The sequence below is a fragment of the Ostrinia nubilalis genome, chromosome 3 (genome assembly GCF_963855985.1).
Source record: "Ostrinia nubilalis chromosome 3, ilOstNubi1.1, whole genome shotgun sequence".
Classification (NCBI taxonomy): Eukaryota; Metazoa; Arthropoda; class Insecta; order Lepidoptera; family Crambidae; genus Ostrinia; species Ostrinia nubilalis.
The window spans coordinates 10401471-10417231 of record NC_087090.1 but is presented as its reverse complement, the minus strand read 5'-3'; the positions used below and the strand labels follow the sequence as shown (position 1 = coordinate 10417231).

At 35.2% G+C, this 15761-nt stretch overlaps 1 protein-coding gene and 1 long non-coding RNA gene across 2 annotated transcripts in view; one reads left to right on the top strand and one right to left on the bottom strand.

Moving 5' to 3' along the window:
- Positions 1-2380: 2380 nt before the first annotated feature.
- LOC135087895 (uncharacterized) lies at positions 2381-3132 on the bottom strand. Its single transcript, XR_010260929.1, has 2 exons — positions 3012-3132; positions 2381-2498 (listed from the first exon to the last, which is right to left on the bottom strand). It is a non-coding gene; the product is annotated as an uncharacterized LOC135087895 (long non-coding RNA).
- The window catches only part of LOC135087893 (serine/threonine-protein phosphatase 1 regulatory subunit 10-like), a 34790-nt gene continuing 21524 nt past the window's right edge, over positions 2496-15761 (top strand). Inside the window, exons 1-4 of the mRNA XM_063982738.1 lie at positions 2496-2832; positions 12641-12738; positions 13605-13879; positions 14449-15582. Of these exons, the coding sequence (XP_063838808.1) occupies positions 2830-2832; positions 12641-12738; positions 13605-13879; positions 14449-15582 (1510 nt within the window). The 5' untranslated portion in view covers positions 2496-2829. The remainder of the gene's footprint in view (positions 2833-12640; positions 12739-13604; positions 13880-14448; positions 15583-15761) is intronic.

The following is a 15761-nucleotide window of genomic DNA, read 5'->3' as shown; positions in this document are numbered from 1 at the left end:
TTCAGGCCAGTATAGTATCTAAAATTGCGGGAGTGGGATTTATTATTCTATTCGGAATCTAGGTAGGTAGTTTGTTTTTTTTTTACAGTACAACTCATTGTACTCAACCATTTCAATGATATATAAACTATGGATGGATCTAAATCTAGGCCAATGAACATAGACTCAAGACTTACTTATTTACTTGGAAATAGCACCGACCAGTGATGCAACCTAAGTTTAATTTTTTATGTTGGTAATAGAAATTAATCGCTTGTTCAACATTGAACAATATTTTAATAAAAAATTTAAATTAGACTTCCAATCTTAATAAATCTCTTCCTCCCTAGACGACAAGTGGTAAAAGGTGACAGTTGTAATATAAAAATCCCTTCATGTACAAAGTTTAGAATCAATAGTATTAGTCTCGCTCGAGCGGTTGTTTGTAACTTTGTAGGTACACACGGCCACACTGTTAAGTTAACTATCCATTTCCGTTTTTGCTCTCGCTCTCATCAAATGGTGATTCTTTGCGATAGAACGAGACGACATGTGACAGGCAATGGATAGTTAACACTGTTGCCGATGGTACCTACTATACTAAATTACTCGCCACTCGAATAAATTACTCGATTGGTAGGTACGACGAAAAGGCTTTACAACTGAGTTGCATCACCAAATCTTTAACCTGTACCTAACTATAACTTTAACGAGTGTTTTTGTATGACAGATTTTTGTCGTTTGCTATTGTCAAAGTAAGTTCTGGATAACACCATAGAAAGGCCTTTTTAGGGTTCCGTAGCCAAATGGCAAAAAACGGAACCCTTATAGATTCGTCATGTCTGTCTGTCTGTCCGTCCGTCCGTCTGTCCGTCTGTATGTCACAGCCATTTTTTTCCGAAACTATAAGAGCTATACTGTTGAAACTTGGTAAGTAGATGTATTCTGTGAACCGCATTAAGATTTTGATGCAAAAATACAAAAATAATATTAAATATTGGGGGCTCCCCATACTTAGAACTGAAACTCAAAAAATTTTTTTTCTTCAAACACATACGTGTGGGGTATCCACATCTATGGATAGGTCTTTAAAAATGATATCGAGGTTTCTAAAATACTTTTTTTCTAAACCGAATAGTTTGCGTGACAGACGCTTCCAAAGTGGAATCGTAAACCGCTTATTACCGCGTAATCTTTCATACTAATAACTTAAATAAAAAATAATAATTTTAATTTCATAAATCAATGGTACGGAACCCTTTGTGCGTGAGTCCGACACGCACTTGGCCGGTTTTTTTGTATGGATTTTTGACGGATTCGATTTTAGATTCGATAAAAAAGTTCAACTTGTCTAGGGGGGCAGGTGTTACCCAGAGTAAAATACCATAAAGTTAATTAGGTATATAGCGGAATTCTTGAGTGGCGACCACGAGCTGGAAAACGCAGCGTGGGCAGGCCTTCCACTAGGTCGACCGACGATCTGGTGAAGGTCGCGGGAGGTGTCTGGATACGAGCACTGCAGGACCGGTCTTTGTGGAAATCCTTGGGGGAGGCCTTTGTCCAGCAGTGGACGTCTTTCAGCTGAAACGATCGAGCGGACTAACTATAGTGGATTAGTAACAATGGACTGAGCGAGCGCGATGTCAATCGCAGCCTCGAGTAGTCTATGTTTAAAGAACCGTTTTGGCAAGTATTTGACAGTTTGTTAGCACTTATTAGCACGCTGAAAATTTGAAGATTCTGCGACATTTTCAGATTTCACATGAGTGAGATCGTGGATGTTTATGAGAAAAATGCTTCAGAAACATGATGACAGTTTCAGTGATTGATTTATAAAACAGTGAAATAATTCTGCCTGACACTGACACACAATTAATGACATGCAGTGAAAACTTAAAATCGGTTTCGTCTGACAGCTCGTAGTTAGTTGTTGCTCTATTTCGCAGGAATAATAACTTTATGGAAAACACCAAACAACATTTATTACTCTCTATGCAAACAACAAAATGAAGGTACAAAATTAAATGTTTTTCGCAGTAGAGCGTTTTTGGGATGGGAAGTCTAAAAATTGTCTAGTCATTTAATACAGAGTCATGGAGATTTTTAAAAGTAGGTACCAAAGGAATTTAATTCTTGCATCTTTTTATCCTTAGTCTGAGTTGCATCTACTTTTCAGAGGCCAATCTTTGAAACATTAAAATGACCTATGATTAATAGAAGTAGCAATTACAATTCATTAAACATAAGAACCAACAACAAAAAAACAATTATTTTATGTGAATTTTGAATCGATGTATTTCATAACTTTAGTGCCAACATAACGTACAGATGAAATGTACATCACTACTTCGGAATCTCCACAGTCTATGGTCGACATTGCCTCTCCCTTCCCTATTCATCATTTCCTTTTTTTATTACTGAATCACCTTTTCTGCTGGACGGTTGTGCGCTCGAATCGATTACACTTTCGAAGCGCTACTCTTTGTCTGAATAAGCCACGTAATAGGATTTGTAGTGTTCTGAAATAAGTAGGAAATACCACAAATAAAATAATGATAAAACATCTGGAACTATTTAATGAACGCTTTCGAGTTGAAAAATTAGTAAAATAGACGTTACGTAATATATTTCATATTATATCTAAATGTTAAGTGAATACGAAATTAACATTGGTAGTGTTTCATTAGTAGAATTATGAACTATTTTAAGTGATTCGTTACGTGAGAACTCTGCTGCGCCACAATGACGCGCCATTTTGAATGAGTGCTAAGGCGTGGCATAGAAATCACCACGCGTCGTATCGGGTTGCCAACATTATCTGCCACCTAGCACGAGCAATAATAAATAGAAATGGTAAGTTATTTAATACTACTTTTTCTGGTTACTTAGAGGCTTAGATTAATTAAGCTAATAATCTATGATTAGAGGTTAATTTACAGTCTAAGGAACGTATTTTGAGCTGGCTGATGTAATGACCTAGATAGAGTAGAAAATCTAAGTAGCCCATAAGGAAGTAGGTAATATCTACCTACTTGAACGTGTCGTAATGTAGTTTTCATCAATGCAGATTACTGAGATAGTACTACCACAGAATGTAACTACTACTTAGGTATTTGCTACAAAAAAATTTAGAGGTTACAATTCCGCCATCTTTGTCAGGAGGGGCGAGGTAGGTACGTACGTACCATCGAACTTTGGACTTGCCTGCCAATATTATTTCAAGTCAATTGCAGACGCTAAATCCAATATTAATTAGAATAAATTTTTTCGATGACAATTTCACGGTCCATAATACTTTTTAAGAATTCCTACCTACCTATTCCCCCAATAAATTCACCTTGAAAATCATGTGAATCATGTGTGACTGTGAGGGATGTGTCTACTCTACTTAGAACCTCCTTTAAAACTTCAACTCAAAAAGTGTAACTTGTCTAGGGCGGCACACTAGACAAGTTCACTTTTTGATCGAATCGAATCCTTCAAAACTCTATACAAAAAAATGCCTTTCGACCATTTTTCGACTGGTTTGCGATTATGTGCACTTTGTATAGCTAGACCCATTGATCACCAAAAGCTAGTTACCGTACGTACCTACCTACTATTTATGTACGATTAGTATTGATAGTAATTTTCATTTCATTAAAAATACCACAGATGAATAGGTACCTAGATGCCGCATTTCAAAAAAATAGTATGAATACGAGCGTGCCCACAGATATGGATGCCGCCGTATATGCGCGATTGGTCCAATCGTGAAAAAATTACAATTTCGCGAATTGGTCCGTACGTACTGCAATCGTAAAGTCATCGGGAGATGACGTGCGTCTCGATTCCAAAATTAATTAATTCCGATATTAGTAAATTCATAATTCCATATATTTTTTTATTACAAGCTTTAAATTGACTTCACTTGTTAGTATGTGTGGGACAAAACTTGCAACTGAATTTAAGTACATTTTCACAGTCAAGATCTCGCTGACGTTCAGAAGTCGTGCCATTGAAAAACAATTCTAAATCCGTATTCACAAGGGTCATTTTTGATAGAACGATTATTCGATAGGATCGCAACACAGCGATTTGTTGTCATTGAAGTTTTGTTTGTTGCGTCGTCCCATTGAAAAACAGTTCTAAATCCGTATTCACAAGGGTCATTTTGATAGAACGATTACTCGATAGAATCGCAACTCAAGTGTTTTGTTATCGTAGAAGTTTTGTTACGTGAATAAGGCCAGTTCTCCTGAACCGATTGAGCTGAAATTTTGTATACTTATGTAAGTACCTACGATGACAATGCAATGTTATGGTACCATTGAGCTGGTCTGATGATGGAGTCAGGAGGTGGCCATAGGAACTCCTAAACGAAATGGCGGAATGGCATCGAATTTGGGTTCGTTGGATTTGTCTTTTCGAGCACTTTGGTGCTAGTTAATGTTCAGGGTCCTGATGATGGATTCGGAAGGTGGCCATAGGAATTCCTAAACGAATTTTGGAATGTGTATTTGCGCACTGAGAGTACTGAGACCAGTGGTGGGCGTTATTCAACATGGATAGTTATAAAACCTATTTAGTTCCACAACGATCACTCGATAACTGGCATCAAACTATTTATCTATTTTCCACAACACTATGCGACTAGCGATGGATAGCTTGAAAACAATCAGCAACCAAAAATATAATGCAACATTCGCAACGAATCAGGGTTCGAAATTATCAAGATAATTACGCTTCGTGATAATTATCGGATAGTTATCAACAGTATAAGATACATTTGTGATATATTTTTTTTCATAAGAAATTCTTATGACATTGAGAATGTTGCTTTATGTTTTTTGTTACTGATTGTTGTCAAGTTATTCATCGCTAGTCGCATAAAGCGTTGTGGAAAATAGATAAATATTTTGACGCTAGTTAATGAGTGATTGTTATGGAACTAAATAGATAGGTATGGTAGATAACGTCCACCACTAGACGCAAGTGCGGAAATACACGTTCGAAAACTTCGAATACAGTTCACTTTCACAAGTGAATATTTTTGTTATTATCAACCGATAATTATCCATCTGTTATTATCAAGATAATTATCATGATAATTATCATTGATAATTATCCTTTCAAACCCTGCAACGAATTACTCAACTTGAAACAATGTAACATCAGAATTTCTTATGAAACAATATGATTATAATACATTTCATACATTTTATTTATCTTAAACTGTTGATAATTATCATGAAGCGTAATTAATTATATTGATAATTTCGGACCCTGGTTGTTTTGTTGTGCTTTCTTATTCACTGGCGGTTGTCCACCATGAACGATGCTTGGTAATGCAAAATCCGCAGCGGCAAGTAGCAATAATTTTGTTTGAGTGATCTAACCTGTCTTACCCGCTTGTCGCAGCGTATAGTAAACAAAACGTATAAGTACACAAAACAGTTATTTTGACAATGTAACATAAAATAATAAGATATCCCTTTACAAGCTTCTTTCACTTAAATAATAACTTTTCCCTTACCTTTGACATGAAATTAAAAGAATAGCAGTAACGGCTATGACAAGGCCGATTGCTGTGTCGTGCAAGTCCGTGCAACGGGGGGTCTCGGCGTGTGACGTCACGTCACTAACGGAGTACCATCACAAAATAAAGGATTTGTCACTCTGTATGCGTTCTGTGGTCAGGTCAAAGTAAACGTAGCCTGCATCATGTATGAACAACATTGCTGACTCGACTAAGGCTGAATTAGGTAGCAAACTGGCTTCATAAGAGCTATCATTTGCGCATGTGCTCAGTATAAACGGCAGGCAACGTCAACGTGATTGACAAACAGGAAATGAATAGTGAGAAAGTAGCTTTCGTTAAATAAAGTGGTCGTGGTCATAACATTTTATTGCAAAACATGCTTAAAACTTTACAGTCATGTCACATTATTTTTACCATACCAGCGCTTCGAGACAAATATTTGGCAAGTGTTGAGAAGAAGGGCCGCAAAAAATTCAGTCATCACTATCTGCCGGTTTAATTTAAGAATAGAAAACCAACCCAAGTAGACTCATTCCTGCTAATATTTATCCTACTTCCTTCCTACTAACTACTAATATTATAAATGCGAAAGTTTGTATGGATGTCTGGATGTCAACATGTTTGTTACTCTTTCACGCAATAACTACTGAACGGATTTTATTGAAACTTAACAGTATTATTTTAGCTTTCCGCCCGCGGCTTTGCCCGCGTTGAATTTTGTCTGTTATAGAAAAACTTCATCACGCGCGTCCCTGTTTCAACAACGGGGATAAAATCCTATGTCTTTTCCCGGGACTCAAACTATCTCTATGCCAAATTTTATAAAAATCGGTTCAGTGGTTTAAGCGTGAAAGCAAGACAGACAGAGTTACTTTCGCTTTTATAATATTAGTATAGATAATTTATGACGATATGATGTGACAAACTAAATTTCATTTCAATAAATAAATAAGATTGAGAAATATCTATAAAAGCGCCATCTATCGACATTAGTTAAAATCTACAGCGCTGGACAAACTACTGCTTTTGACGTTCGTAAATATTAATGTGGTGGAAGCCGCAAAACGCCATCTATCAACATCGATAGTAATTAATTAGTAACTAAATATTAACTCGGAATAACATATATGCTACGAACTCAATTTCAATAAAATTAACCCAAAAAAACATTATAGGGGTAAATCGGGGTCCACGCGTACGAAGTCGCGGGCGGCCGCTAGTTTAAAATAAATTTAATTGAATAAACAGATGATTGCAGATCGCTTCTAAAGTCCGGTCGCCGAGCAGATAGAATTTCGTCCAATGACCCCAAGCTATCCATCCTTATTATACATATTGCTGTCGCGACTGCGACGGGCGGCCGCAGTGAGTGTGCGAGCGCGGCAGCAATATAATTACGCGCGAGTGATAAGGATAGGTAGATTGTGGTCATTGGACGAAACTCTTATCTGCTCGGCGACCGGACTTTAGTTCCGATTTTCCTACTAATATTATAAACGTGAAAGTATATCTGGATGGATGTTTGTTACTCTCACGCAAAAACTACTGAATGGATTTTGATTAAACTTTACAATATTATTGTTTATAACCCAGAATAACATTATAGGCTATAATTTATGACGATCTGTGACAAAATAAATTTCACGCGGGTGAAGCCGCGGGCAAAAGCTAGTTACACTATAAATAATGATGGAAACCTGTTATTGTCTATGTTACGGTTAATGTCATAAATTGAACATTATTAATAATAACCGGTTATTATGAATAATTACCGACAGTCGCGGTAAAAGTGATAAATTAATCACATTTAACTTTTGAACGTTTTGATATCATACAGGGTGGAAACGATGATCTCACGCGATTATTTCTAAACTATACAAGATATCGAAAAACTGGTTACTGATCCTGAAAGTGCTTCACAAGCTATATCCAATAGTATAAGTAATAGGTTACAGAATTAACTGGATCTATTCGAAAATTAAATGTTTTCAGTCTCCATACTAAATGTATGCCAGCCACACAATATTAGAAGTGTTAATTTTTTTATTAAATAATAAACACTTAAATTAAACTCGTAAATTGCATTCTAATTTACAATTAATCATGGAAAATATTGGTTTTAGGCTTTACTTGCTATAATTTATCAAGACATGAGTGCCATGACTGTGGCAGTACTAAATGTATGGAAGCTGGAAACATTGAATTTTCGGATAGATCCAGTTTATTTTGTAACTTGTTATTGGTACCGTTGGATAGAGCTCGTGAAGCACTTTCAGGATCAGTAACCAGTTTTTAGATATCTTGTATAGTTTTTAATATTGTGGTTTTACTAAATGTATGGAAGCTGGAAACATTGAATTTTCGGATAGATCCAGTTTATTTTGTAGCCTATTATTGATACCGTTGGATAGAGCTCGTGAAGCACTTTCAGGATCAGTAACCAATTTTTAGATATCTTGTATAGTTTAGAAATAATCGAGTGAGATCACTTATCGTTTCCACCCTGTATATTAATATAATTTGGCATAATGAGTTTGGAATGTTTCTTGCATAATATTACTTTTCCATGATGCCTATAACATAATGTTTTGATTTAAAGTGAAAAATAGGTTAAGGTGCGGCGGGGGTAGCCCTTGGGCCACCCCTAAACCGCCTATTTAGTTTTATACACACATAAATGACCTCATATTAATCACATTTACCAAATCATGCTGTAATTATTCATAATAACCGGCGATTATTCATAATTTTCACATTTATCACTTTGACCGTAGCATCTATACTATTTCAGTCTAATTCTTGTAACTAATATCTATGTATCACTGTTGGTTCCTATAAATAATTAAAGGCAGTTATTGTTTTTTAATCCGTCAAGAAAAGGCTGAAAAATATATATTCTATAATATATAATTTAAATTATACTGTAATTATATTGTATAATTAATTTCACGCGGGATTGACTGTGGCCTTAAACATGGGGTCACGTCATTTAAAGTCCAACAATTTAGAAACGTCAAGTGTCAAAAATAACAACCCAGTATTGATACTGATAGTAGCGCTCTCCTGACAATGTCATAGCTGGGACGATTAACTGGCGTTGCGCCGAAATTAAATATACGTGTCATGTCGGCGCAACGCACTAGAAATTGCCTGTTTGTCAATCATGATGTTGCATGCATGAATAAACGTTTAATTTAACTGTGCACATGCGCAAATGAAAGCTCTTATGAAGACAGTTTGCTGTATGTGATTAAACATTTGCTACACTGGATGCGGTCTGTGGTCAGGTCAAAGTGAACGCAGCCCGCATCATGTCGTATAAACATTGTCGGTCTCCATATTATTATTACTGATTGTATTGATGCGATCTGACCGTGACACAAAGAACGCAAATCCTTTATTCTGTGATTGTACTCCATTAAAGTGGCGTGACATCACACGCTGAGCCGTTCACATGAAGTTTATTTCGCAAACGCAACTTTAACGCTCTTAACTTTTCTATTTATTCATGATTTCTTTTTATCCACAACTAGGAAGCTCTTGACCTGTATCTCACACCTGATGGTAAGTGACGATCAGGCCGAAGGTGGAAGCGAGCTTCACCCGGAATGTTGTGAAAGAATTTCAAAATAAAACTAAAGTTCTGTTTAATTTTACTTAATAATTTCTTTTAATAATTGAAAAAAAAAAAATTAGAAACCATTCCATAGTTTCATATTTGACACGTTGTAATTATGCATTTTTAAAAATAGTGACTGTGCCCCTGTATTACCGGGTTCAAAATTTACAACACTTTCATACAGGGTTCGAAAGGATAATTATCAATGATAATTATCATGATAATTATCTTGATAATAACAGATGGATAATTATCGGTTGATAATAACAAAAATTGCGCTTGTGAAAATGAAATATATTTGAAGTTTTCGAACGTGTATGTCCGCACTTGCGTCTAGCGGTGGGCGTTATACATAGATAGTTATAAAACCTATCTATTTAGCTCCACAACGATTACTATTTATCTAGCGTAAAATATTTGTCTAATTTCCACAACGCTTTATGCGAATAGCGATGGTAACTTGACAACAATCAGCAACCAAAACATAAAGCAACATTCGAAATGAATAACTCGACTTGAAACATGTAACATCAGAGTTTGTTATGAAACAATATGACAAATGTATCTTAAGGCCTATTCGCTACCGTCTGCGGCAGAGAAAACCGCTCTAGCCGCGGTACTTGATACTAAATACCTGAGCGAAACCCGCGTGGTATGTACCTCTACCCACAGCGGCAGCGAATATCGCTCAGGTCGCTCTAGCCGCGATACTTGATACTAAATACCTGAGCGAAACCCGCGCGGTATGTACCTCTACCCACAGCGGCAGCGAATATCGCTCAGGTTTGAATAGGCCTTTATACTGTTTATAATTATCCGATAATTATCATGAAACGTAATTATCTTGATAATTTCGAATCCTGCTTTCATACACCAGGAAGGCTTTCATATTAATTTATGGAGAGTTTTAGCGACATACATAATAACATAATTATGTGATGCTGGGAGTAATGTTGTCATGGATGTTTGGCTTTTTACGGACTTGTCCGGCCTTTCTTAGGCTTTTCATGTGGCTGCCGCGCCAGTCTCGAAAGTCGAGCCACATAATAATATCGAGCACACATGCCGATTCCAAGATGATCAGATATTATTACATCCCCTGACATGGCATGTTAGGTATTAAAAAAATAGCCAAGTGCGTGTCGTGCCACGCGCAGTGTAGGGTTCCGTAGTAGTCCGTCGTTAGCACAATATTATGTATTTCAGAAGCAAGCAATTATTTCATCTAAAGTCACTTTTAATATTTTCTTCTAAGGAATTTTTATTAGTTACGAAATTTTATAATACATGACGTGTTCATGTAGGCCACTTTTCAAAGAACTCCAACTTCTGCCACTTCCATAACTACATATACGAAGTTGCCGTTTTTGTCGACAAAAATACAGAACTTTGTAAAAAATCTGGTAATCTCCGATTAAGATGTCCTCAAAGACTATCACATAAAGACATACCGAGATCCACTAAATACGGAAATAGCTGTCTTTGCATGGGGATCCGTATTTATAATAGAATCCCTAAAGAAATAAAAGATCTTAATATAAATATGTTTAAAAATAGACTACACAGGTCATGGACCTATAAAAAAAGGCGGACGGAACTCGCGCTACAACAAAACTGTGACGCAAAATTTTGGCGTTTGTCTATTGTGTGAGTGAATTTAGGGATGCCATGTTAGCCAAAACATTTTACCCATTTATCTTAAGAAAAACATAGATGGGCAGATATGTTACTTGGAAATGTAGACGGAATTATATCGTGCCATTTGAAAAGGATGAAAGATGAATACGTTGAGGTAGATGCGAAATTTTCAAATTTTCTTACTTTGTTTGCAAGTCAGTGTCAGGTACGATTCACGCAGTTACAAATTATCAATCTTGTGTACCTACGTAATCATAATCTTATGTATCATCAATATTATTATCTCTGTTAGATTTTAACATACAACCTGACACGGACTTGCAAAAATATAAGAAAATTTGAATTTCGCAGTTCCACGCCCTTGGGAAGGATCAAATCTGCCTACGAAAATATATCCCATTAAAACACAGTTATTATGATACATTATTTTATTTCAATAGTATGCGTAATAAACACCTAAAAAGTATTAAAATTATAGATTTCCCACTTTTCGGGTAATTTTCCCACGTAAATAACTGAGAACACTGGCCTTTGACGTATTATTTTGTCGGGTGATTGACGTTTGATTTTAATATTTTAATGTTTATAAAATCGGGGAAATAAGTGATTAGATTATTAGTTTACCTGTGAAATGTGATTCCTTGATTTTTGTTCGTTCGATCAGAACGGTTTTTACACAATTTCACCACGCAAGACATGTCGTATTTGTGTTTTTTTTTCGCCGCGTAAATGTGTCAACTGTGTGAAGTTTGCACTCGAAGTGGTGTATCAGGGTATGAATGTGTGCGTGCCGGCCTGTACGTACAGGCGAGCTGGTATATCCTAATGTCACAGTATTTTGTTGATGAGAATCCGTCCGACTTTTTTTATAGGTCCATGACACAGGTGGCTTATGAACCATAGTTTTTATGAAATAAAGGATTTCTTGACATTCAAATATGTATGTATAAATGTAATTTTTGACATAGCTGACATAATTAATTTATTGGACAGTTTATTATTGTACTTATTGTTGAAAATTGATATAATTATAATGACATTCTCTTTTTTAAGTATTAATATTCAAACTTGCATGCTTCTTGATGTAGCAAAACATGTGGACTTATTTTGTAGCTGTAAAAACTGTATACCATGTTTTATGCAAATAAACAATTATTCTATTCTATTCTTAAATGACTATTACTCTTAAACTAACTGATCTATCTTAACCGTTATAGTTTTCCTTGCAAGTTCATGAAAAGCAGTATTATTGTGAATTTTTTCAGATTTTTCAAGCCAACAGTTAAGTTTTTAGAGCACACACTACTCTAACAAAAATTGGCACTTTAAACTATAATATTTTGAAAACAGATCCCTAAATCGTAAAATATTCTTAGAAACCCCTAAGCCATTTTAAAAGTCCTATCCAACGATACGATGGGGTAGAAGATGAAAAAAAAATTCATCCCCACTTTACATGGGGGACCTTGTCAAGACTACGGAACCTATTGTAATTCTGTATATTTATTTTTTTAAAGATAAGTCTTTGTGGTTCAGTTGATAATAAAAGACAAAATGAACTGTATTAATCAACATACTATTCACTATTTAGCTCCACAATGATCACTAGGTATACAGCGTCAAAATATTTATTTAATTATTTTCCAAGCTTTATGCGACTAACGATGGATAACTCGAGAACAATTAGCAACCAAAAACATAAAACAACAATAAAGCAACATTCGCAATCAGAATTTCTTATGAAACAATATGACAAATGTATCTTATACTGTTGATAATTATCGGATAATTATCATGAAGCGTTATTATCTTGATAATTTCGAACCCTGTTGTGGTGTATAACCAGTTCGTTTCTATTATAATGTGTTTTTTCTTTGTTTCAGCCCCGCATTGACCCTATTCAATTACTCAACTGCCTTAGCGTGCTTTTGTCTCCGAAAGGTGGTATTAAAAGCCGGAATGAAGTTCAGAGATTAGCTGGGTAAGGTTTACTGCATTTTTTACTAGACATATTAAAATCTGTTTGGGAGTGCATGTACGAGAAGAAAACTTTTTGTGCCGATTAACATTCAAAACTACACCGGCACGGAAGTGATTAGCAAAGGCGATTATTTTTTTGTCCATTTATGTGTCAAAGTAAGCATCGGGAAAATGCCGTTGGGTAGGTGTACCAGTCAATGGACGATATGAGTTATTGGACAAAACACCCGTTGAACGACCTTAGGAGTAGGTATTTATTATTACAATGCAAATTCCAACTTGATGCCTTTTAATCTCCATCAGTCAGAATATCATAGTTGTTGAAATGCTATTGTTAATTGAATAAAAATAAGGTCCAGTAACTCGACTAGATAGCCCATAAGTCCAATGACTGGAAGTTTACCCTACCTAACCAAATAACTAACGTTTGTATTGACTACAACAAAAGTTCTCGCTCGCGCTGCCTTGTGTCTACTTCTTTGTTTTATAGTATTCAGCCCTCTAGGTGCATGGTAGGTGGTACCGTTCAGCTAAAATACACATAATTGATGGTCAAACAATATTACAAGTTTATTTTAGTTCCCTAAATAAGTACTTAACATAAAATCATGCATTCTATAATTACTGGTTTCTCTTATCTCAATAATCTGCTGCAGTGTAGTTAATTAAACAAAAAGTTATTATTAACTTATGTTTGTTATATGAAAAATCTCTGTGCCAGGCTAATAAATATTGACAGAAGAATTTTCAGAAATTTAATTAATACATTTTAGTCGTTAAAATCTGCATACTGGTTATATTAATTATGTTATTATAAGAACTACATTACAGTTCACTATTTAACATTAACCTTTTTATCTTTTTCAGTTTGATGACCAAGTTCTCGAAAAAATTAGTGTCAAAATGCATATATATCCAAATCTTAAAGTGTACTGAAACTGAGTTACTTGGATCATTCATGGGTTCAGGTGGATGGTTGCTTGTACACATGTGGCTTACTGAGAGTATAGTCGCTAAAAACTGGCCTCTTGTGAAAGAACTATTAGAGCTATTATTATTATGCCCCGTGGACATAGAACGACTAAAGACTAACAACTGTCCAAAACTCGTCAAAGAATTATCAAAGGAAGGAAACCATTTTGGTGAGTAACTTTTATTTTTAAATTGGTAATAAAAAATATTGTGGTTATTATTTACTGTATTAGGTATATGTTATTTTTTGTTCACTTAAAATCATAAACTTGGTGCCATAAACTAACAATTAGTATTCATAATACATACTTACAGGGTGTGGTTTTGTAAAACAACGCCCATCTCAGGGGTGGGGTAGTATGCATGACACTGATATCAAAAATAATCTATATAAATAAAAATGAATTGATGTTCGTTAGTCTGATTAAAACTCGAGAACCGCTGGACCGATTGAGCTGATTTTGGTTTTAAAATGTTTGTCGTAGTCCAGGGTAGGTCTAAACGGTGAGCAAATACGCGCGCGATATTGTTTTTCTGTGACAGACAAAATTCTAGAAAAGCGGAAAGCTAGTATATAATATAAATATAAAATTCTAATAAAGTAATAGTTCACATTTTATTTCTATTTTTCTTGTAATTACTTTCATGTGTAGTACCTACACCTGAGATAGGCGTTGTTTTAAAAAACCACATCCTGTTTGTTTGTTTGTTTGTTTAATTATAAATTTTATATTTTTAGCAATAAGAGCCTTGGCCTCAAAACTCGTTGAGCAATGGCTAAAGATCGTCAAAGGCGAATATGTTGTACCTCTTCTAGAAGCTGAACTAGCACAAATAATAACAGACGCGAATTCAGAAATAAAGCCTGACAATACGAGCAATGAAGAGAATACAGATATTGCAAAGTATAAAGATGACTTGGGTATGGAAAAACACAATGAAAATGACAACAATATCAAAGGCAATTCATCAGAACCTTTAGATATTAAAGACAATATTGCAAAAGAAATAGAACAAGCACAGGAAGAACAAGAAGCTTTACCAGTTTTAAAGATAACATTAAAAGATGGAAAACAAGTTATATCTCATGTAGATGAAGAGTCCAGAGAAGAAACATCTGATTGTGAAAAATCTAGAGAGAAAAGTAAACATAAAAACAGAGATAAATCAAGCGATCGTAGTAGTTCTAAATCCAGTTCATCTAAACACTCGAGTAAATCACATTCTTCTTCATCAGATAAACACAAAAGTAGCAGCAAAAGTAGTAGTTCTAGCTCAAGTCGAAGTAAAGAAAAAGATAGGCATTCACATAGTTCAAAATCGAAAAGCGACAGTAGTAGACGATCTAGCGATAAAAGTAGTTCTTCAAGTAGATCTAAGGACGACAGGAGTGCAAGAAGCTCTGATAAAGAAAGAAAAGATAAACATAAAAGTCAAGACAAAGAAAAAAATGAAGATAAAAATAAAATTGAAAAATCCAAAGATCAAAAAGTAACAAATGACAAAGTCGAAGACAAAAATCAAACTCCTTCTATTCAGAAACTGGGGAAAATTCCCAAGTTAAGCGATGTCAAGAAGGACAAGCCTTCAATATCAATAGAAGTTCGGAAACCAGATGAGCCAAAACCTAAAACAGTCAAAACTTTTCATTCCAAGTTTAGGAAACATGGCCTGGAAGAAGAAGTAAAGCCACCACCATCTCGTGCTGCTCTGCTAAATAAAAAAGCTACTCCAGCTTTGCCACCCACAGTAGTATCAATACCTAAAAGACCATCACCGGTACACTCTGAAACTCCACCAGAAAAGAAACCTAAAACAGTAGAACCAATAGAAAAACCAGGTTCTATTAAATTGATACCACCTAAACCGAAGCGTAAGTGTTACTTTTTTATACTTCATTATTATGTATTACTAATGTTTTTAATTTTTACAGGTAGCGCCCAAGCAGTTAAAGTGACCTCTAATACATGTAGTTTAGTTATCAATTACGTCAGTGGTAAGTCTAAAATGTATAACTTAGCAGGTTCCAAAGTTTTTTTATCACTTGTAAAG